The sequence below is a fragment of the Schistocerca americana genome, chromosome 3, assembly GCF_021461395.2.
Source record: "Schistocerca americana isolate TAMUIC-IGC-003095 chromosome 3, iqSchAmer2.1, whole genome shotgun sequence".
In the NCBI taxonomy this organism is placed as follows: domain Eukaryota; kingdom Metazoa; phylum Arthropoda; class Insecta; order Orthoptera; family Acrididae; genus Schistocerca; species Schistocerca americana.
In genome coordinates, this window is record NC_060121.1 from 660,007,962 (window position 1) to 660,033,150 (window position 25,189).

Below are 25,189 nucleotides of genomic sequence, written 5' to 3' on the forward strand. Positions count from 1 at the left end.
ACACCAGCTCATACCGCATTCATGTGCTAATGAGCTGCCATTTCGAGTGTAACAATGATATGGAGCATTGGAGAGAACAGCATCGTGCTATTGCTGTTGAAAGTTATTTCAAGAATAACAACTCTGTTATTGCTACCCAGCGTCTATTTCAGCAACATTCAAACTTGAGACATCATGGGGAAGTTTCAGATGGATGGGCCATTGTGAGGTGGGTACATGCATTCCGAACAACAGGTCCTATTTGCAATGGCAAACCAGGAAGAAGTGAAAGAACTGTGTGGACGCCAGAAGCTGTGGAAAATGTTCATGCTGCACTATTGCGTAGCACAAGAAGATCTGCTCGTTGTCATGCGCAAACTGTGCATATGTCCGATCGATCATTCAGGAGAACATTGCACGAAGATCTCCATTTTCAGTCATATAAGCTGCAGATTTTTCAGGAAATTAGGCCTCGAGATTGGGTTTCATGCGAAACGTTCTGCTTAACCATGCGTGATCTCCTTTGCCAAAATCCACAAATGTTGCACACCATCCTGACGACAGATGAAGCTCATTTCGAGTTATGTGGTTCAGTGAATAAACAGAATATGCTTTATTGGAGTGATGTAAACTCTCATGAACTGCACATCAAGCTCTTGCATCGTTCTTGTGTCACAGTGTGGTGTGGAGTTGCTTCCTTTGGGATTATTAGCCCTTACTTCTTTGAGGATGGCAGCGGTGTGGCTCCAACTGTCACCAGTGAACGGTACCTAAAGATGCTGCCAGACCTCATTCTTCCGGAATTAGGTATGGTCGATGTGGATGTGGAGCAATTATGGTTTCAACAAGATGGAGCAACCTCATACACAGCCAGAATTTGCATGGATTTCTTGTGACAGACATAACCCGGTATAGTAATTTCCCGATTTGGTGACATTTCCTGGCTGCCTCACTCACCTGACCTTTCATGTGCAGACTTTTTCCTTTGGGGTTACCTGAAGCAAGAAGTGTTCTGAACACGTACCACCATTTCCGAGTTGAAGGATCGCATCAGAACTGCCGTCAGCAATGTCCCAGGGAATACATTATGACGAGTTATGGAAAGCTTCCAACACCGCCTAGATGAATGTATTGTGCGGAGGGGCATCATTCGACAGGAGACATATTCAAAAAGCAATCCACGCAATGGACAATGACTTACACATTAGTAAATGGCTTAACTTTAACTATTAATTGACATAAGATGTAATAAATAAATTACAGTTACTGCCTGACTCTGTGTTTTTAATATCCTATTATGAATGCTGCCACACCTTGTACAGCAGAGATGCTTTGGGAACTCAAATGGAAATCCCTAGAGGGAAGGCGATGTTCTCATGATGTGGCTTGTGGAGCATGTATGTAGATAGAGACATTGAAGCAGTTTTTAACATTATTCAAATAAGAAAAGGTACTCTGTGTCAATAAAAAACAATTTTTGGAAGTGAAGTTGCCACTGCAAGTACTGGAGAGAGATGCATGTACAGCAGCCACAATACTCTCTTGCAGTATTCCATCTGGTTACATTGTCACAGAGAAAATTGTACATTTATTTTTGACAGCAAGAGCGTATATTCTTTTGAGGAAACATAGCTGCAAAGCAGAAATGGATGCCACTGCAAAATGTGGCACTAAAAGTACAAGCATGAGAAATGAAGAAATGTAAATTTACTACATCAGGGTGGATACAAGGACAAGGAAAAAAAATTCCCAGATTTTTCAGTTGAAAATACACTTTCTCCCGGGTGAAAATACATTTTTCCCCGTGTTATGTGAGCGTATACTTTTCCTCGGCACAGTAAAACTGATCAGTCTTTTGAATGTTTATGGTTTTGTATGCTGACGTAGAATTTCCCTGCTCTTTAGAAAACAAAACTCGGGTGGGGATTGGGCGCTGATGACCACGCTGTTTAGCGCCCGAAAACCTCAAACCACACACACACACTCGGGTGGGGACATGTTTCTGAAAGATCTTTGATGTGCAGCAGCAACATGTACGCTGCATATTTTCATGTTACAAAGATAGAGATTCGAATTCCACCGAACACCGCATCTTACTATCCAAGGCATTAAAATCGAGATTGCGACACACTTTTGTAAGCCAGTCATAGCTCATGTCATGTGATCTTGCCAGCTGATGACAGCATAGGACACGTGATGTAGTCAGCCAATAGCAAGATCACTCTTAAGTAGTGCGAACACACAAATAAGAAAAGTTGATGGTTTAAATTAATATACATAGTGTTGCTACAAGAAAAACAGAGGTTTCACATATAATCGTAGTCTCGAAGATTGATTAGCTGCAAGAGAAGCTAAGCTTCCACATATAATGTTGATCTTTTTTGCGAGTGTTACACTTTTAAGATATATCACACAAATGCGCCAGTAAAATTTTTAATAATGACATAAATGTCTGATCTTCTGGGCTTGAAATTCTTCTAGATGGTCGTCCTCAAAGAGTTGATTTTTAATTGAGAGTCAAACGCTCTGTGATTTAAGAAATTCATTGTACATTGTTGCATATAGTTCATCTTGTGTAAAAGGCAATTTACTTTGAAAGTAATGCATCAGCCCCAGATCTACGGTATTTCCGAACCGGGACAATATAAGATAGTGGTGCCCAGCCATACATCCGCAGCCAGAAGTGGGAGAAGGTACTACCCATATCCGACTCACCTGCATATGCACAAGAGCCCGCCCGCAACTGCTGAAATGAATCTAATGTCAAAAGCTGTCACATCACGCTCATCGGAGGCAATTTGTCGTTATGAATCATTGCATAGTCTTTCTAAAGACTGACACACTTTGCTGTTGGCAGATGCTTGTATGAGCACTATGTTTTTTTGTTGTATATGGTGGAGTTCCTTTGCGATTTAAGTTTTATTTTCATTTTTTCTTCCTCTTGTTACCGTTTTGTTGCTGCAGTATTATCCTGCAGACGCGGGATACAGTAATATCCTTTGTTGGAGTATTGGTTCTTACCAGTCAAAATCACAAAAATTTAACTGAAAACTAAAACAATGAAACATTCCCGGAATTCTAAAAAATCACTGGGCTTTTCCCGGATCTCCCGGTTGTCCCGGGTCATATACACCCTGTACATATTTTTGGGCTAATTAAATTGATAGTTATGCAAATGTAAAGAGAGTTATAATCTGCAAAACAAACAGAAACATTACACATATTTAACATGTAAACAGAAGTAGGCTTAGGTATTTGTGTTTCCATATGGGCTGCAGTTCCCAAATATCTCCCTCCGGCGAATGAATGGTCATCATACACAATGCTATTATACCTAGAGGATATATTACTTACCACAAAAGTGACTGCTCGCAGATTTTATGCATATTTTGAGTAAAATTAAATGCCATCATTTTATTCACAATATTATGAAAAGGACAGACTGCTACTCACCATATGGTGGCATGCTGAGTCACAGACAGGCACAACAAAAGAAGACTGCTAAACAATTGAGCTTTTGGGAAAGGACTTCATCTAAACCACACACACACACACACACACACACACACACACACACACACACACACACACATCACTGGTCGCTGAGGGCAGACTGCAAGCAATTGCGCATGAAATCCGGGTGGTGGAGGGAGGAGGCTGAGGCGGGGAAGGGGAGGGGAATGGGAGGGATAGCAGGGTAGAAGTAGGGCTGGTAAAGTGCTGTTCGTGGGAGCATACTGGGACAGGTGGGACAGGGTAGGGCAGCTAGGTGTGCAGACAGGAGGTTTGACAGGGGGCATAGGGGAGCGAACGGGTAAAGAGAAAAGTAAAAACACTGTAGGTGTGTTGGTGGAGCAGAAGGCTGTGTAGTGATGGAATGGGAACAGGGAAGGGGACAGGTGGGTGAAGGACAGTGACTAACAGAAGTTGAGGCCCGGGCCATTATGGGAAAATAGGACATATTGCAGGGAGGGTTCCAACCTGCGTAATTCAGAAAAGTTGATACTGATAGCGCAGGCTGTGAAGCAGTCACTGAAGTGAAGAATTTTGTGTTGGACAACATACTCAGCAACAGGGTGGTCCAACTGTTTCTAGGCTGTAGTCTGTCAGTGGCCATTCATGCGGACAAACAGTTTGTTGGTTGTCATGCCCATGTAGAATGCAACACAGTGGTGGCAGCATGGCTTTCAGAATGGTTTCACAGGTAGCCCTTCCTATGATGGGATACGAAACTCTTGTAACCAGACTGGAGTTGCTGGTGGTGGGAGGACATATGGGACAGCTCTCGCATCTAGGTCTATTACAGAGATATGAACCTTGAGGAAAGAGGTGGGAGTAGGAGTAGAGTAGGGATTGTTGGTCAATGTGGGGGGAGGGGGGACCAAACAGCAAGGTCATTGGTCCCAGTGGATTAGGGAAGGACGGGAAAGAAAGTCGGCCATGCCCTTTCAACGGAAACATCCAGACATTTGCCTGAAGAGATTTAGGGAAATCACAGAAAACCTAAATCATGATGGGCGGACATAGGTTTGAACCGTCATCTTCCTGAATGCGAGTCCAGTGGACTAACCACTGCACCATCTCGCTCAGTGGAGAAGAGATGGATGAGGATATTGTGTAGGTTCACTGGGTGGCGGAATACCACTGTGGGAGAGGTAGAAAGGATAGTGGTAGGATATTACTCATTTAGCGCACAACGAGAGGCAGTTGAAACCGTGGCAGAGAATGTGATTCAGTTTCTCCAGTCCTGGGTGGTGCTAAGTCATGAGGGAAATGCTCCTTTGGGGCCAGAAGGTGGGACTTTGGGAGGTGGTGGATGACTGGAGAGATAAAGCACGGGAGATCTGTTTCTGTACAAGGATGAGAGGGTAATTTCAGTCTGTGGAGGCATCAGTGAAACCAGTGTTATATTTGGATCCTTGGTATATACATTTGGTATATTTATATATTATTTTATTCACATTACATTTCCAGTAGAAACAAGATAACAATTAAAAACTCTACTTCACTGTTTACTTTACACCCAAGGATGTAATATGCAAGTTAGGTCCCCTCCACTTTTTCATACATTAGAATTTAACAGTTCTGACTATACTGCTGCTAGAGCCACTCAGATTCAAAATGGCAGCCACTGCTGTGTTGGTGGTACTTTCTTTATTAGGCAGTTTAGTAAATGTGGACGTGACAGAGGGATCATCAAATGCAGATTCCCCCATCACATTCGTTGAGAGTTAGAGAGACATTGAGACTGAAGTAGTTTTCTTTATGGAAATGACAATCTGGATCAATTTTAATTTGAAAATAAAAATAAATACATGTTTCAGTGCTACTAAGTAACTGAATTAGGTTTACACAATCCTTCAACCAAACCTACACAAACTGCAGGGACTATCTGAGGTACGGCTGGCTTCCAAATGTGAAATATGCAAGGCTTTTATAGGAATCTACTGTTGCCAACAGACCACAGGACACGTGATGTAGTCAGCTAATAGCAACATCACTGTTAAGTAGCGCGGATACACAAAAAGGAAAAGTTAATGTTTTAAATTAATATACATAGTGTTGCTACAAGAAAAGAAAAGTTTTCACATATAATATTGGTCTCTAAGGTTAATAAGCTGCAAGAGAAGCTAAGCTTTCACATATAATGTTGATATTTTTTGCGTGTGTTACACTTTAGGATATATCACATAAATGTTCAACTACAATTTTTAGCTGAGTCCAGTGACATGACCACAAAGTTTCCCCACAAACAAATTAGCTACTGCAGAGGAGAGAGAGCTTCCCGTAGCACTACGTCAATTTGCTCATAATAACGACATGAATGTCTGATCTTCTGGGCTCGAAATACTTCTAAATGGTTCGTCATCAAACACTCTGTGATTTACGAAATTCATCGTACATTCTCGCACATAGTTCAATTTGCATAAAAGGAAATTTACTTTGAAAGTAACGCTTTTCAAACCACCATTCGCAATATTTTCCTGTGACCTGTTAGAAATAGGTTCGTTTCAGTAGACGTCAGAGTGCGCCAGATAACAGGTGCCACCGCGCTTTGGCAGCTGCCATGACACAGGAAGATCATATGTTCGTACGTGTAAAACATTAAAAGATCTTACATTATGTCATCAAAGAAAAAAGACATCAGAGGATACTCCAAAAGCATCGGAATCTCGTGAACCACACCAAAATGGCAAATTTAAAGTGCATACTTAAAGAGCACATTTGTATGTCCAGATTCACAATGAAGTAGGCCTCAACCTAATATTAAGCTTTTCAGTGTGGGTTTTGGGTTGTAAATTTTCTTGGAGTACCAGTACTGCATTAACTCATTTTTGATTCTTTCTTGTGGCATAATGCCATACGTGCTAGAATATGAAAACCTGCACTTGAAATGCAGTGAGCAATTGAAATTAGCCAATAGTGTGGAACTAAACACTTTGTTTCAAACACATTGACTGCCTCAGCATAATAGATTGATAAAAATCAAATTTATTTAGCAAACCGACAAAAATAACTTTATTGTTCTACAAGGCGATTAATGCATGGCTGTCAGAAAAGTGGAAGTAAAAAAAAATTTGAAACTAATAACGTATATTAGCCTTCTGTAATTATGCGAATGCATTTTAATTTAATTCACTTGATAGCTCCCGACCACAGAAATCTGTTTTGTATTCATTTGACGTGAGCGCAGTAAACGAAGAGGAGCTCTGCACATCAGCCTCGGATCTACGATATTTCCAAACTGGGGCAATACTACGATAGCAGCGCAGTTGTTACGTCACGCCCATCGGAGGTAATTTGTTGCTATGAAGGATTGTATAGTCTTCCTTTGACACATTTTCCTGTTGGCAAATGGTTGTACGAACAATGTGTTTTGTTGTTGTATATGGCACATTTCCTTTGCAATTTATGTTTTATTTTCTTTTTTTTTCTCGTTCATGTTTTATTGTTGCACTATTAGTCTACAGTAACATCCTTTGTTAGAGTATCGATTCTTACCAGTTAAAATTACCAAAATTTAACTGAAAACTAAAACAACGAAAAATTCTTGGAATTCTAAAAAATTCACAGGTTTTTCCAAGTTTTCTCCCAGATGAAAAAATTCCAGGGTTTTTCCCAGATCTCCCGGTTCGTATACACCCTGAATGTTTAAAATTTTGAGAGACAGTGATACTGAAAACAGTGCAATAGCAGAATAGATGGAATGAGTTGAACTACAGTTGAACACAAAACTGAACACACAGCAAGAAAATTGAATAAACTGCTTTTACACTTTTCAAGAGACTTTAAGAAAATTAGTGTAAAATGCAGGGAAACATACAATTTGAGAATTAACTTTCCAAGTGACCAAAGTTACGTATAAGGCCTCTACCCTCCTGCAGTTTCACAGTATATATTGTAATATATGTACATAACAGGTATAAAAATACTTGGCAGGGATTCGTTTATTATCTAATAAAGGTTATCTGAATTCTGTACTAGGTTTAGCCAATAACAAAACTGTAACTGGTAACTGTCTGGCAAGTAAAAACGTTTGACTTCACTTTGTTCATCATAATCAATGTTTTTGAAAAGCCTACCACTATGTCATTCATTAATAAATTAATGAAAATCTGCAACCATTCCATATATTGTCATGTTTAACATGACACACTTTGAGAGGGGGAGGGAGCCAAGAGACACACGAGGGGGGCCAGAGACGGAGGGAGAGGTGGCGAGGGAGGGAGGGAGGGAGGGAGGGAGAGGGGGCGAGGAGGGAGGGAGAGGAGGCGAGGGAGGGAGGGAGGGAGGGGAGGGAGGGAGAGGGGGCGAGGGAGAGGGGGCGAGGGAGGGAGGGAGAGGGGGCGAGGGAGGGAGGGAGAGGGGGCGAGGGAGGGAGGGAGAGGGGGCGAGGGAGGGAGGGAGAGGGGGCGAGGGAGGGAGAGGGGATCGAGGGAGGGAGAGGGGATCGAGGGAGGGAGAGGGGATCGAGGGAGGGAGAGGGGATCGAGGGAGGGAGAGGGGGTGAGGGAGGGAGAGGGGGCAAGGGAGGGAGAGTGGGCAAGGGAGGGAGAGGGGGCAAGGGAGGGAGAGGAGGGAGAGATGGAGGGAGAAGAAGGGGGAAGAGGGGGCGAAGATGGAGGAGAAGGGGGAAGAGAGGGCGAAGATGGGGGAGAGGGGGCAAGAGAGGGAGAGGGGGCATACAAGGGAGAGGAGCAGGAGATGGAGAAAAAAAGATGGGGGAAGAGGGGGGAAAGGCGGTGGAGAGGCGGTAAGACGAGGGAGAGGGGGTAAGACGAGGGAGAGGGGGTAAGACGGGGGAGGGGGGTAAGACGAGGGAGAGGGGGGTAAGATGGGGGAGAGGGGGTAAAGATGGGGGAGAGGGGGTAGAGACGGGGGAGAGGGGGTAGAGATGGGGGGGAGGGGGGTAGAGACGGGGGAGAGGGGGTAAAGACGGGGGAGAGGAGGTAAAGACCGGGGAATGGCGGGGAAAGACGGTCGGAGTGTGGTGGTGGGGAGGCGGTGGGAGCGGGGGGGGGGGGGGGGGAGCCGGTGGGAGCGGGGGGAGACGGAGACGGGGTGAGCGGGGGGAGACGGAGACGGGGTGAGCGGGGGGAGACAGAGGGAGACGGGGTGAGCGGGGGGAGACGGAGACGGGGTGAGCGGGGGGAGACGGGGTGAGCGGGGGGAGACGGGGTGAGCGGGGGGAGACGGGGTGAGCGGGGGGAGACGGGGTGAGCGGGGGGAGACGGGGTGAGCGGGGGGAGACCGGGAGAGCGGGGGGAGACGGGGTGAGCGGGGAGAGAGAGACCGGGGGAGGAGCGGGGGGAGACGGGGTGAGCGGGGGAGAGACCGGTGGGAGCGGGGAGAGACCGGTGGGAGCGGGGAGAGACCGGGGGGAGCGGGGAGAGGCCAGGGGGAGCGGGGAGAGAGCAGGGGGAGCGGGGAGAGAGCAGGGGGAGCGGTGAGAGACCAGGGGGAGTGGGGAGAGACCGGGGGAGTGGGGAGGGACCGGTGGGAGGGAGGAGACAGTGGGAGGGAGGTGACAGTGGGAGGGAGGAGACAGTGGGAGGGAGGAGACAGTGGGAGGGAGGAGACAGTGGGAGGGAGGAGACAGTGGGAGGGAGGAGACAGTGGGAGGGAGGAGACAGTGGGAGGGAGGAGACAGTGGGAGGGAGGAGACAGGGGGAGGGAGGAGACAAGGGGAGGGAGGAGACAGGGGGAGGGAGGAGACAGGAAGGAGACAGGAGGAGGGAGGAGACAGGGAGGAGACAGGGGGAGGGAGGAGACAGGTGGAGGGAGGAGACAGGTGGAGGGAGGAGACAGGTGGAGGGAGGAGACAGGTGGAGGGAGGAGACAGTGGGGAGGGACGAGACAGTGGGGAGGGAGGAGACAGTGGGGAGAGAGGAGACAGTGGGGAGGGAGGAGACAGTGGGGAGGGAGGAGACAGTGGGGAGGGAGGAGACAGTGGGGAGGGAGGAGACAGTGGGGAGGGAGGAGACAGTGGGGAGGGAGGAGACAGTGGGGAGGGAGGAGACAGTGGGAGAGGGGTTAGAGAGGGGGAGAGGGGTTAGAGAGGGGGAGAGGGGTTAGAGAGGGGGAGAGGGGTTAGAGAGGGGGGAGGGGGGTTAGAGAGGGGGGAGGGGGGTTAGAGAGGGGGAGCGGGGTTAGAGAGGGGGAGCGGGGTTAGAGAGGGGGAAAGGGGTTAGAGGGATGAATGGGAGAGAATAGTTTGTACTTTTAAATTTACCATACCTGTTAGTGTCAAGGGGTGACACAGCAAGACAATATACAAATCCACCCATGGTGGCTATATCAAAAGCAACTTTTCCTGTATGTAGGTCACAACCAATGATGTGTCTATCTTGTGCTGCTGTCCATACAATGTGGTTTTTTTCGCATTGTTTGGCGTCAGTTTTCACTAAAACAAAAGATACATTTATGCAGTATACAATCATTATATAAAAAGAAATAATTAAAACACAGTGAAAACTGTAAGACACAAATTGTACAGAATGATTATGAAAGGCATGTTTATGCAATGTCTCACAAATGTAACAACTATGTATTCCATGATACTACATAAGCTTTAGAATAACAATTTAAAAAAAGGATCCCATAAAACAAATGCTGACACAGCAGTTTTAAATTTATTATGAGCAGTATGATTTCAATCTGGATCTACACATCAATTTCAATTAATAGTGCAGCAGGAGCAATTTTAGGTTTGCTTATAGTTCAAAACAGGGAAAATTATAAATCTGAACCCAGATCCCTGCCTTTCACAAAGTATATTACCAATGACACTTCACAAATTAAATTAAGTTTTCACTACAAAAGGGACCCAGGACTAAGTCTGAAGCCAGAAATCTTTCTAAGACAAATTGTGTTATAATGTTAGCAGAAAAGAGTCTATGCTGAAGTTCATCTGCATTATAATTTTTTACAGTACTGAAGTGATTTCATTACTAAAGTAAAATTATAAACAACTTTTGATTAGTGTTTCACATGGATATCACATAATAATCATAAATTTAGTGCAGTTTCCCTCAGGAAGCAAAACCTGGCTCACAAAGTGACACTTAATAAATGTATGCACACACAACCTTTCATATGAGAAGCTTTAAATTATGTGGCTAAGAGTGTTTGAAGGTTTCTTCTGGTTTTTAGAGAAAAACAATTAAAATTTTTGTTAATGCATCACGCTGCCTCTAAGATTTCACCATGGGCGTTTCAGTATTACGAATTTTTCCTATCAAACAAGGAAACTTTAATCTTTTATTTCCATTAATAAATGTCATGTAAATGCTAAGTCTCACAAAATACATAAACAAACCATTTTATAGCATTATGTTAGAAAAACTTGTATCACATCGTTCAATGGTACATTACCACTTATTTACGTCTGCTGCATGGAAACCATACATTTAAAAAATCACTAAGCTTACATTCCATACATACAAAATTTTGAGCCACAGCTTCCAAGACAAATTTGATCAAATGAAATGGTAGAGAATGTCTATGAATGACCTGGCTGTGGAACACTAACAAAAAATTGTGAACTGTTTACCCCTGTTTTTGAATCTGGTTGTTCTCCCCCATTCTTTGAGGTTTCAATTCTCTGGAAAAATATTTCCACTTCCTTTCCACTGCCCAAAAGGCACTTGTGAGTTTACACAATGATATCAATTGAGGAGTGTGTGCAGGTCAGATAATTAAGTCTGCAGATAGCAAAGAGGATAAAAAAACTTCAAAAGACATTTCAAGCAGCAGATCATGCACTGAAAGGTAACAGTAGATGTCATTAACATTTCCCCAAAGAATGTTTAGATCATGTCCATCACACATACAGTATAAATCCTCTGGTAACAATTTGTATGTCCCAATAACTGTAGAAGCTAGGAGCAAATGAGCAACAAAATCAAAGCACAGGCAAATGACATCAGATTCTTCTAGAACCAAGACGGAAGGAATGAAACAATCTTCTAGTACTCAGTAAGATTTTTAGTAGACACAATATACTCAGTGCTTCACAAACCAGACAGTTGCTTTGTGTTCTGTCCACACAGTTCAAAGTGTGTCGAACCTTGAGGTCCATGAAGTGCACATACATAATTACACATGAATTAAGATTAACTTAACTGAAAATGCCGCACAGAGATAATAATGAATGCTGCCATTTTAACAGAGCTCCATGACTCTTAAGACAAGTAAAACAGTTTGATTTGTTATGAGAGAGAACCTAAAGCTGTTCTCCCAATCTATAGCTATTTAAACAGCAAACACCAGATGGCTGAAGCTCTAGTTAGTAACCCATATTGGCATAATCCATTAGATGGACAGTAGAAACAACCACCACAGACTTGTTACACTGAAGAAAGCATATTCAACACAAGGTTCCTCTGTCGAACAAGCAGTTTGTCCAATATAAGACAAAATACTTTTGCAAACTTAACAAGCAACTTAATACCTGTCTGTCTTGTGGATTATAATATCAGTATTCATAACCTACAATCTTAGCTGGCAATAAAATATCACTGGAACCTCATGTTTCTTGAGGAATTAGGATAGTTCAAAGCAAATACTTCCCCTGAACTGGAGAAATGTCATTGTCTCTTATTCATGTTTTTGTAACTGGTAGTAAGAATTTCAGTTGGAATTTGCTGGAACAAAAGTCCATGAAGTACTGAGTATTCAACACGAGGTCCAAAATTGGCTTGACTATTCAAATCACTGGCAAAATTTATGAGTGTCAGTCACCACAGCCAGTTTTCAAATGAGCTGTTACACTGGAACTGCAGAAAGAATTGCTTTTTGACATAAGTTGGATTTTTAATTCAACTACATTTTAGTGTTCTCTGTAGTACACATCATGTGAAGGAATCTGAGAAACCACAAAATTTCGGGGAATACATACCAAATACGAGGGCGGTTCAGAAAGTAACCTCCGATTGGTCACAGTGTGGGTTGTGGGGGGAGTAGCGACGCCATCTGTGCGTTCACGCACTCAACAGGTCAGACGGCATCAAGCCGTGGTCGAGGTGAACGTCGTACCTGCGCTAGTTTAGTTTTTGTGGCAGTTTGAAATGTGTGCTGCAATAGAAAACCCCGCCAAATGTGAAGTGCGTGCTGTCATAAGGTTTTTTACAGCCAAAGGATATTCTGCAGCAGCTATTCATCGTGAGCTTTGTGCCGTGTACGGACCAAGAGTTATGAGTGAAGGAGTTGTCCGTGAATGGGTACGTTTATTTAAAAGTGGATGAGAAAACGTTCATGATGAAGAGAGGAGTGGTTGACCATCATTGGTGACTGACGAACTCGTTCAGACAGTTGATGCAAAAGTTCGTGAAAATCGACGTTTCTCAATGTCGGAGTTGTCTACTGGTTTTCCACAGATTTCTAAGACTTTCTTGTACGAGATAGTGACAGCAAGATTGGGTTACCGTAAGTTCTGTGCACGATGGGTGCCCAAAATTCTTACCGACCACCACAAAACTCAAAGAATGGCCTTTGCATTAGACTTTCTGTCACGTTATGAGGACGAAGGAGAACCATTGTTAAACAGAATTGTGACCGGTGACGAAACATGGATTAAGTACGTGAACCCTGAGACAAAAGAACAATCAAAGATGTGGGCACATTCAAATTCTCCTACCAAACCAAGAAAAGCCTCGCAAGATTTTTCTGCCAGAAAACTGATGGCAACGGTGTTTCGGGATGCCAAAGGGGTGTTGTTGGTTGAATTCATGGAACGTGGTACGACCATTAATCAAGACGTGTACTGTGAAACAATAAAAAAGTTACGACAGGCTATACAGAACAAACGCCGTGGTATGCTGACTTCCGGTATCGTTTTTTTGCACGATAACGCCCGTCCTTACTCTGCTCGCAGAACAACGGCCCTTCTTGAGTCCTTCAAGTGGGACGTTATCAACCATCCACCTTACAGCCCAGACCTGGCGCCAAGTGATTATCACCTCTTCATGCATTTGAAGAAATGGCTCGGGTCACAGCGGTTTGATGACGACGAAGAGCTCAAAGATGCGGTCACAGGCTGGCTCCAGGCACAAGCGGGTGATTTTTATGCAGAAGGAATTTCAAAGCTTGTGAAGAGATACGATAAGTGCCTCAATCGCTATGGAGACTATGTAGAAAAATAGTGCAAAGATGTAGTTGTAAGATGTATATATTTAAATATTTTTATTTAACTTGGTGTATTTTTTTAAATCAACCGGAGGTTACTTTCTGAACGGCCCTCGTATTCTTCACTCCGTGTTCAGTGCATCAATTTTCCTGTTATGAGTTCTATGTATTACCTAAACTTCAATGGTGGCAGCAAAACCTTTCTGAATTGGTCTTATCTTGGTCTCACTCAGTGGACAACAAGATACGAATATTCAATGACAGAGATTGTAAAACGGCATTTGCACTCAACCAAATCACGTTTGACACCATACTCCCCAACTTGGTCGAGTCAACTAGCTGCCCTTTGGCCACAGTTTGGCAGAAGCTCTGCATCTTTGTGGATGTTTAGTTTGTGCTGATACTCAAATAAAATGTGGTCACATCAAAGTTAAGATATGAAGTTGGTCTATAGGTACTGCCAATTAAATAGGAAGTGGGTGTCAATGAAACAGTGGAAATGTGGAGGGAAACACAGTCAGGCCAGGTTTGGGGAAGGGTCTAGGTATTTGAGATGGGGCTGGAGTTTATGCTGCATTTCTGAGACTGGGCTTGTAGGCAGGCCTTTTGAGTGGACATGCTGGACACCTGGAGAAAGACCCTCCATTACACAACTACTGTGATCCACAACAATTATGGTGAGGTCTTTATGTGGTGGGAGGATGGTCAAGTCACGATCAGTTTTGAGGCACAGAATGGTATTTCTTTCTGTGATTATAAGGTTGGTCTCCTGGCAATTAATCTAGGGAACAAAAATAGGTAACACAGGGGATTAAAAAATCCTGAAATGTCATGAGGCGATGTTCAGGAGAGCTTCTGTGAAGTTTGGAAGGTAGGAGACGAGACTCTGGCAGAAGTAAAGCTGTGAGGATGGGGCGTGAGTCATGCTTAGGTAACTCAGCTGGTAGAGCACTTGCCCAAGAAAGGCAAAAGACTTGAGTTCGAGTCTCGGTCCGGCACTGCCAGGAAGTTTCATATCAGCACACACTCCACTACAGAGTGAAAATTTCATTTCGGAAGTTTTCTTAAAACTATTATAATACTAAAAAGAAAAACAAGTGAAAGAGCTAAGTGGCTCAGTGCTGCAGCTAATATGCATGTATTTAGAAATTGTAGCACATGGCCGAGGTAAAGTTAACTGAATAACATACATTAATAAGTTTTATAGAGTAATGTTAAAATCTTAGAAACCTATTAGAGAAATTGAGCATAAACTCTGGTTAATTGGGCATCCAATATCGTAGTTGGGCGAGATAGCTGCTAGTTTCATATGCCTCCTCTTTACCACATAAAAATATATCTGTTTAACCAAACCTGTTTCAAATACTTCACTGAATGTTTGTTCCAGTGAATGCCAGTAATTTCAACCACATAATGACAAAATTTGTTTTTCCCAGCCATCTTCGTTAGCCAGAAGTTCTGGGCTTTTACGGTTTCTTTTTCTGCTCCTGGCAGCTGCAGTAACCTGTAGACTCAATCAATTTTGGGTTTTCTTCATTAGAAGTTGAAGAATCAAACTGTAATTTCAACTTTTTCTTTGCCGGAGCCCCAACAATATTTCTTCTGTTAGTGATGTCCAGATTCATTATCTGCTTACGTGCTTTGTCAACCCACTTACTTTGTTTTGCTAATGATTCTGTGATTATCTGTAATTTTTTAAGAGTGTCAGTCAGAATTCTGAACTTGATTGTAGGACTTCCTCCCTTTTAACCTTTCTCAGCATGGCCTTTAGAAAGAGATACGCTCGTTTACTTAGGATAAGACATGTAGTGTTGCTGTTCCCTTCAGTAGCTGATGCACTCTGTACGGTGGACGAGATGGCAGATCTTTGGGTTTGTCAGAAGCGGCAGCACGACAGTTTCTGTTGAAGGATGATTTCTCATTAGGAACATTGACACTGCTCTATCAGAGTTACTTTGAAATTCAGAACTCATCTTCATTGATTGTGAACATATGTCCTATTATTTGGCCAAATGCATGTTACTCTAAAACTAGTCATTATATTATCTGGCATGAAGGCTTTTGGATAAGTTTTGTCAACGTTCTAGCAATACAAATAGAGTGTGGCATACTAGATGCAAATGAAATCATTCATTACGGGCACAGCTGTAACACTCTTTGAAGGGACCACGCACTGAATGATGAAGTGTGGTGAAAATGTGAGTGAAATTACACCATTTTCTGACATATCTAATGTCTCTATTATAACATGTGTCTCACAACTGTCTGTTTCCGCCAAAACATTTTCACCAAGACTGGGCACAGCATGATAAATAACATTTGCATCCTAGAGAAGAAAATGAATCCTGGGTGAAACAGAATTCACAACTTCATTAATACCACAAATGATAGTTGGATTTAGCTCTCTCCCTGCCCCCAAGGACATGCATCTCACTTGCTCGGCTCCTCTTCCAGGAGCAAACACTTCTCTGAATATGATGTATCCACATGGCTGATTCACTGATGCTGTAGATATGTTCTGGAATGAATGTGTGTTTTTCCATAACTTTAGAATATTTTTCAAAAACAGTTGAAAATTAACTTCATTAAAATCAGTAGCTATTGCTCCTGGTTTTCTTAAGCTAAAGGCATATTTAGGTTGACATGATGGTATCAGGAAAAGTATCGTTTAAGGGACAGTAGAAGGGAAAAAAAAATAAGAGGCACACCGAGACTAGAATACACCAAACAGATCATGGAGGATACCAGCTGCACCACCTGTACTGCTCTCAAGAGGAAGGCTGAACACAGAAATTCCTAGTGAACTGCTGCTAACCAACCTCATCGTTGAAGACCTAAGAAGAAGATATTTAAGCTACTTCATGAAGTCTGCATACTATTGGTTTCCAGCTTTACTATTAATTTTCAAGGAATTCAGTGCAGCACAAAAGCATATTTCCTAATCTCTTCATGTGACAACCTGTACCATGTTCTACCAGATTGCGAGAGATACTGTTCAAGTTAAAATTCCTTTTCTTCTATGAAAACAGTTCCTAAGTACATCTTCTGAAGCAACACACATGTGCCTACTTGAAATTAGCTCCATGGTATGAGTCTTTCTGGAGAGTATTTCTAGAACACAAATACTGTTTGGTAGCTTCTCTTAGAGATAAGCCATCTAACACCCTTTCTTTCGCTGTTTTCGTGATTGCAGCTACCTAAGGTCTTCACATCTTTTTGCCCTTTAATCAGTTTTATTTTCACTGAAATTATTTATAAGTTGAAAGTTCTTTCTGATATTTTTATTTGCTGCAAAAATTATGCACTGTCTTGACAAGCTCTATAGTATCCTTTTATCTCGGTCCATGACCCTAGGTATAAGAATGGGAAGTGGTCTCAGATATGAACTTTTACAGTAATTTGCTAATGTGACTGAATTAACTCAAATTCTTGGGCAACTTTCTGATACACTATAACAATAAATACTGCTTTAATTTATACATAAGGAGAAAATCTATAGAGCTTAACTTCGAAGGAAAAAAGGTAGAAATAAAGGCAGGAAATTTTATTTCAACTGAGCAAAAACAAGAAAAATCCTCCACCTCTCTCAATGGCCACTGAACAACGTCAGAATGTGGATTGTTCAATCGTTTTTAAGGCTGCCAACCAACTGCATACCAAAAAGCTAAATAGTCCTATATATTTTCCCAAATAATGTACGTCACCTTAGGTACAAGGTGGTCCTAAGTATACTTATCTCTTCACTGTAAACCCAGATATTATCCATTCCTCTCCCCTCCTCCTGTTTAATCAACCAGATACAAACAAAGTGTTGTGGATTTAATAAATTAACTTTAACGCAACATTTAAAACTATTCTGTAACTAATATGACCATTTTTTAAAACACAGGAAATGTAAATAACAGAATAATTAGAGCACAGAGAGTAAACATAAATAGTAATCAATTGCATACATAGCACTGCACTTCACTGAACACTGAACTTCACCACTTCCCCCTCAGTGTCAAATGATATTCCTTGTTGAATAGGATGTTTCGTCTGGACCACGGAACAACAGGTCTTGCACAGGCTGCTGCTGCTGAGTCATCAGCGGTATCCTCTTATGTCCACTGCAGATTATCTATGGTGGAACAGCCGGTGCATTTGTCAAGTCTGTGGTGGGTGCACCCAAGAATGTGTCTGTACCACATAACGGGGTGCTGAAAGCTGTTTAGAGCCTATGGTGATGGTGATTGGTGTACCCATCATGAATGTCTATTCCTCCCTACTGATAATCCAATACGGTCTGTTGTAAGGTGGCTGTAGTAGCTTGCACACTGTGTCATGTCGTACAGAAACAATCGCATCTCCATTGCTCATCAAAAATCATAGGGGTGACAGGTCTGCTGAGCCTTCAGAGCAATGAGACGTAGCTGCCGGATTTGTGCATGTAGGTTGCATACAAAGTTTGAGCATTCAATGTGGTCATCTGGCATGTTGTTGAAGAATTCTAAAATGTGGTTGCAACAGTTTCATCAATAATGTTGACCATAGGGAACATCTCTTACAGCCATTGACCATTTCCCAAGCTGATCAGACAGTAGGTAAACCCTTCCAATGGTGAGAGTGGTCAGACGATTACCAGATGCACATACTCAAATCTCTAGTTTGACGCAATGAACAAGCCAAGAGGTGCCCTCCAATGCTGGCTAACTGTGTTCCATTGGCAGGCCACACTTTGGCACACATATTGCATACAATCTTTGTCCATGTTTGGCCATACAAAAGCTCATTACACCATGTTCTTAGTGGCCTGTGCGCCAGGGTGCAACAGGTCATGTAAGGAGATGATGGCCTGTTGCAGATACTCAACAGTCACAAATGGTCGTGGTTTGGTTGTTGTGATCTCACAATACAGCAATGCCTTCGATAGTGGTATTGTACTACGATAGAGATGTAGACCTATGGTTGCATCAAAAAGTCTCGCAGCTTGCTGTTTGGTTGTCGCATTGCAGCGGGAGCTTTGAAATCGACTGCGTCAGTGATTGCTTCGACCCAAGAGAGAGCATCCACTGGCATTTTCAGGTCTCCCTGGACATGGACTATATGGGTGATGAACTGTCCGATATGATGGTGCAGCTGACAAGGTGATGCTTTCTCCGGATGCTGGTGGAAACCGTATATCAGTGGCTTGTGGCCTGTGACTAGGGTGAACTGCCATCCCTCTAAAATATGGCAAAACTTCTCAACGGAGGTGTACGCAACATACAGTTCACAGTCACATGAGGAACAGTTCCATTAAAATCCCCACAAGTACTAAATTTTCACTTAAATGGTTCAGATGGCTTTGAGCACTATGGGACTTAACATCTGAGGTCATCAGTCCCCTAGAACTTAGAACTACTTAAACCTAACTAACCTAAGGACATCACACACATCCATGCATGGAGCAGGATTCGAACCTGCAACCATAGCGGTTGCGCGGTTCCAGATTGAAGCGTCTAGAACCACTCGGCCACTCCGGCCGGTCTTCACTTAAATCTCTAAACTCTTGTTACCACAGTAACTGCTGGATGGAACTTGAGAAATTCCTGCTGGTAACTCATAAATACTTGTTAGTATGGTCCCAGATCAACCTCTATGGTACAGCATTCAAATAACAGTTTCAATAAAACTGTCAGCCTGGGATGTAACAGTAATTACTGTATTTGCAACTACTCTCTGGAAGAGTATGACGTTAGCTTTTATCCATCTGGATATCCAATTTTAGTAATTTCTGGGGATAAAGACAGCTATCGATATCTCGCTTGCCCTTTCATTTTCTTGTATTGACATTGGAAGTGTATTCTATTTGTTCACAAGGCTTCATGTTTTGATGGAATACACTCATGAGTGTTCTCTATAATATCTATGGATTTGTCTAAGTTGCACTATTTTGCTCTGCTAGTAGCTGCTTCATTGCAAACAATATTTATTCTGGAGTTCTACCTTTTACACGAATTTACCCTAAAAGTCTTAGTAAAAGCACTGGCATACATGTGAACCCTCAATAACCAAAAATCAGGCTATATTAATGGTCAAAAACGGTGACTCTTTTCAGTAGAATCCTGAGGCAACTAATGTGGGTCTTTCCCCATGACATCAAAAATTTATACGATGGCTATAAACACACAAATGAAAACACTACACCTATCCAAAATATTGATTCCATCCCCTTATCTGTAGTGTAGCCCTGGTAAATGGAATTAGGTTGAGATGTTTTCTAACTGAAAATAATAAAAAAAAAGTGACTGACATAATATGGTTTTAATCATATTGCTTTATGACATACATATGAAAATTGTAAACATAGGCTTGGCATGTTTGAAGTTAGTTGGTATTACGTATCTTCATGGAAAATATGTCATTAAATAAATCTGTAAAATTCTCATGATATTTGTAACTCTAGCTATGTAGCCCATTGATATTCAGTTATGCTTGAATATTGAGTAATACTAAGCAATCATAAAAACAAGCACTGTACTTTTCTTCTCATGGCTGAATTAGAAATTGCTTCCACAGTACAGAATCAGAATGATGGTGATGTGTGTGTGTACTAATGAACTGAAACAATTAACAGATAAAATAGAAGTTCACTCTTTAAATGTTCTGAAATACACAAATTAATTTGTGTCCCCACTTACTGAAGAAGAAAGCATTTCTTCAACCTGTTCAGGACCTATCATGTTTCTCCTTAATTAAACATCCAATACATGGTGAGGATGGAGAAAGGATGGCAGCACAGAAATGTAATTATCTGTACACAAGCACTTTACAACATACTTGTATCGATTCAAGGAAGAAACTGTTGAAGATTTTGTCTTTCTGAGAAATTCTTTGTCAAAGATTTACTGGAAGCGGTCACCTTCTATTCTTAATTTTACTATCAACAACATCTCCACATGTTCATCACCAGTTGATTATCTAAACCAGGGGTCTCCACACTTCAACCCACAGGCCAACAGCATCCCATGGACACCATCAATCCAGCCTGTGGTAACGGGTCAGAAATGCAAGGTATCTGGCCCACCGTAATCTTTTTTATTGCGGTCAAAATTTGCTGAGTGAGTGACTGCACATGAGTAAAAGAAAACATAGGAAACTGATTTGCATAATGAACAATATTTTAGATAAAGAGTCTATTAGCATTATGTTTTCAGTCTTTAATAACGATTTCAAAAACCACTTTCTGACCTGGATCGTTATCTATGACTTCTAGGTATGAAAAATCTTTCATGTATTCTACTGTAATCTACTGCTCTCATTCTGCAGCTTTTATCACTCACTCGTACAACTTCTCGGACTTCCCTGGTAATGCTGCAAATTCTCTGGAAGAATGTAGCAATATTCCTCCCCCCCCCCCCCCTCCCCCTTCACTAGCACATGGCGACCTTTTCCCTTGCAGTATCTGTTTATGAACTCCAATTCCTATTTGTCATCGCTAACTAATACAAATTCATTAAAGATTCCCATAAGGCAGTAGCTATGGCCACTACGAATTTAATTAATGATAATGCTATGTCACTTTTTTGACAAATTTTGAAGCACAGGCATAAACAAATATCTTAAGACAAATTTCTTCTAAAATAGGATGTATGCATTATAACTACAAGATTTTTTATTATGTATTACAAATGTGTTCGAGTACCTATATTTTTGGAATGGAATGCATTAACCTAATCCATATGGATTCATATGGAAAAAGTATTTAACTTAATGACTGTTGATTACGAACATAATTCAGGACTGAATCTTGCTCACTAAGTGGTGTAACAATACAGTGTAAAATTTAGAATGCAAGTAAATCAAAATTTGTACAATAATTGGTTGTTTTTATTTTATGACCGACTAAGATACACATTACGTGACATATTCAATGTAATTTAACATTTTAACTGCAATTAATCATCAATATCCTGAAAATTTACTGTGCTGAAGTGGCATACACAGGCAGCTCACATAATGAAATCAAGCATAGTAAGTGTTACTAATGAGATTTAGGTGACTGTAATTTTCTACTTAAAAATTGTTTGCAGATGTGGATGAAGTTGCGGTGGGATAATAACGCACAGTGCTAATGCCATATGCAGCTTGCACTACATTCTGACCACTTGTTACAATTTTAATGACACACAGAAGTAACAACGTTTCATGAAAGCTCATTATAATGACCTACATGAATAGTATGTATTTTCAGCAATGTATATGAAATGAAATTAAGGGCACAGTTCAAGATCAAACGATGAGCATATGACTGCATAATAACTGCTGTGAAGACACTCAATGTCAGCTCCTAAAAACTGGTAGCAGTGGTAAGCATCACAAAAACTTCTGAATTGTACTGAGAAGTTCCGAGCAACAGTAGATTACCAGGCCTTAAGAAAACTTAAGAGTGTATAGGTCTTGGCCCTTGGGAATTAGTGGAAGAGCCAGTGTGACCCTCAGGCTAAATTGTTTGAAGACCCCTGATCTAAACTGTGTTTCTGCTCTTGTCCAGAAGTATTTTTTCACTATAGTGCTGACTGGGAACATTTTCCTGAACAGGTGACCTGCATGGTCAGCACAATACATTGGCAAATTGTGTTATAAAATTAACTTGGTACATAAGCATTTAGCATTTATCACTCCATCACTTTCACTTTCGTTATTGTTATTCACACACTTAACATTTTCTGTTTCGGTGTTTTTTGAAACATTGATTTTTCCATCATATGATATACAAATGCCACATCAGCAAAGGGTACTAAATCCAAACAATGAACCTTTCACTGACTTGATAATCTACGGAAATTGTTCTGAATATTGCTTCCAGAAAAAAAAAGTATTTTTTCATCATAATGAAAAACAAAAGACTGGATCAAAATACTACAAGTATGATGATTAAGACACACTATATAACCACTCACACACACAAACACACACACAACACAAACACACTCACTCACACACACACACACACACACACACACACACACAAAAGCCTTTCAGGGATTCAGATAACAAAATAACACTCAGAACCATCCAATCCAAAAAACATGTCTCCAGTCCATGCACTGGTTTGATGCAGCTCTCCATGCTACTCTATCCTGTGCAAGCTGCTTCATATCTGAATAACTACTGCAACCTACATTCTTCTGAATCTGCTTAGTGTAATCACCTCTTGGTCTCCCTCTATGATTTTTACCCTCCACACTTCCCTCCACTACTAAATTGGTGATCCCTTGGCGCCTCAGAATGCGTCCTACCAACCGATCCCTTATTTTAGTCAGGTTGTGCCACAAATTCCTCTTCCCCCCAATTCTATTCAGTACCTCCTCATTAGTTGCACGATCTACCCCTCTAATCTTCAGCATCCTACTGTAGCACCGCATTTCGAAAGCTTCTATTACCTCCTTGCCTAAACTATTTATTGTTCATGTTTCACTTCCATACATGGCTACACTCCATACAAACACTTTCAGAAAAGACTTCCTGACACTTACATCTATACTTGGTGTTAACAAATTTCTCTTCTTAAAAAATGCTTTCCTTACCACAGTGAGTCTACATTTTATACCTTCCCTACTACTTTAAGTGTCTCATTTCCTAATCTGAGTCTCTCAGCATCACCTGATTTAATTTGACCACATTCAATTATCCTCATTTTGCTTTTGTTGATGATCCTCTTATACCCTCCTTTCAAGACACTGTCCACTCAGTTCAGCTGCTATTCCAGGTCCTTTGCTGTCTCTGACAGAATTACAATGTCGTCAGCAAACATCAAAGTTTTTATTTCTTATCCATGGATTTTAATTCCTACTCCAATTTTTTCTTTTGCTTCCTTTACTGCTTGCTCAATATACAGATTAAATAACATCAGTGATAGGCTACAACCCTGTCTCACTCCTTTCTCAACCACTGCTTCCCTTTCATGCCCCTTGACTCTTATAACTGCCTTCTGGTTTCTGTACATAGCCTTTCGATCCCCATATTTGACCCCTACCACCTTCACAATTTGAAAGACAGTATTCCAGTCAACATTGTCAAAAGCTTTCTCTAAGTCTACAAATACTTGAAACATAGGCTTGCCTTCCCTTAATTTATCTTTCCTTAAGCAAAGTTGCCTCGCATGTTCCAACATTTCTACGGAAACTAAACTGATCTTCCCCAAGGTCAGCTTCTACCAGTCTTTCCATCCATCTGTAAAGAATGTGTGTTAGTATTTTGCAACCGTGACTTATTAAACTGATAGTTTGGTAATTTTCACACCTGTCGACACCTGCTTTCTTTGGGATTGGAATTATTATATCCTTCCTGAAGTCTGAGGGTATTTTACCTGTCTCATACATCTTGCTCACCAGATGGTAAAGTTTTGTCATGGCTGGCTCTCCCAAGGCTATCGGTAGTTCTAATGAAATGTTGTCTACACCCGGGGCCTTTTATTGACTTAGGTCTTTCAGTATTCTATCAAATTCTTCACGCAGTATCATATCTCCCATTCACCGTCATCTACATCCTCTTCCGTTTCCATAACATTGCCATAAGCACATCGCCCTTGTCTAGACTTTCTATATACTCCTTCCACTTTCCTACTTTCCCTTTTTTGCTTAGGACTAGTTTTCCATCTAAGCTCTTGATATTCATACAGTTGGTTCTCTTTTCTCTAAAGGTCTCTTTAATATCCCTCTAGGCAGTATCTATCTTACCCCTAGTGATAAATGCTTCTGCATCCTTACATTTGTCCTCTAGCCATCCCTGCTTAGATATTTTGCGCTTCCTGTCAATCTCATTTTTGAGACATTTGTATTACTTTTCGCCTGCTTCATTTACTATATTTTTATATTTTCTCCTTTCATCAATTAAATTCAGTATCTCTTCTGTTACCCACAGCTTTCTACTAGCCCTCATAGTTTTACCTACTTGACCCTCTGCTGCCTTCACTATTTCATCTCTCAAAGCTATCCATTCTTCTTCCACTGTATCTCTTTCTACATCTACATCCATACTCCACAAGCCAGCTGAGGGTGTGTGGCGGAGGGTACCTTGAGTACCTCTATTGGTTCTCCCTTCTTTTCCAGTCTCGTATTGTTTGTGGAAAGAAAGATTGTCGGTATGCCTCTGTGTGGGCTCTAATCTCTCTGATTTTATCCTCATGCTTTCTTCGCGAGATACACGTAGGAGGGAGCAATATACTGCTTGACTCCTCGGTGAAGGTATGTTCTCGAAACTTCAACAAAAGCCCGTACCGAGCTACTGAGCATCTCTCTTGCAGAGTCTTCCACTGGAGTTTATCTATCATCTCCATAATGCTTTCGTAATTACTAAATGATCCTATAACGAAGCGCGCTGCTCTCCATTGGATCTTCTCTATCTCTTTTATCAACCCTATCTGGTACAGATAACACACCGGTGAGCAGTATTCAAGCAGTGGGCTAACAAGTGTACTGTAACCTACTTCCTTTGTTTTCAGACTGCATTTAATTAGAATTCTTCCAACGAATCTCAGTCTAACATCTGCTTTACTGACGATTAATTTTATATGGTCATTCCATTTTAAATCACTTCTAATGCCTACTCCCAGATAATT

The 25,189-nt window shown here is 41.6% G+C and overlaps 1 protein-coding gene across 1 annotated transcript in view; it reads right to left on the reverse strand.

The window, feature by feature from the left end:
• Positions 1–25,189, reverse strand: part of LOC124606551 (gem-associated protein 5) — a 344,051-nt gene that overhangs the window by 266,708 nt on the left and 52,154 nt on the right. Inside the window, exon 6 of the mRNA XM_047138535.1 lies at positions 9,718–9,883. Coding sequence (XP_046994491.1) covers positions 9,718–9,883 — 166 coding nt within the window. The remainder of the gene's footprint in view (positions 1–9,717; positions 9,884–25,189) is intronic.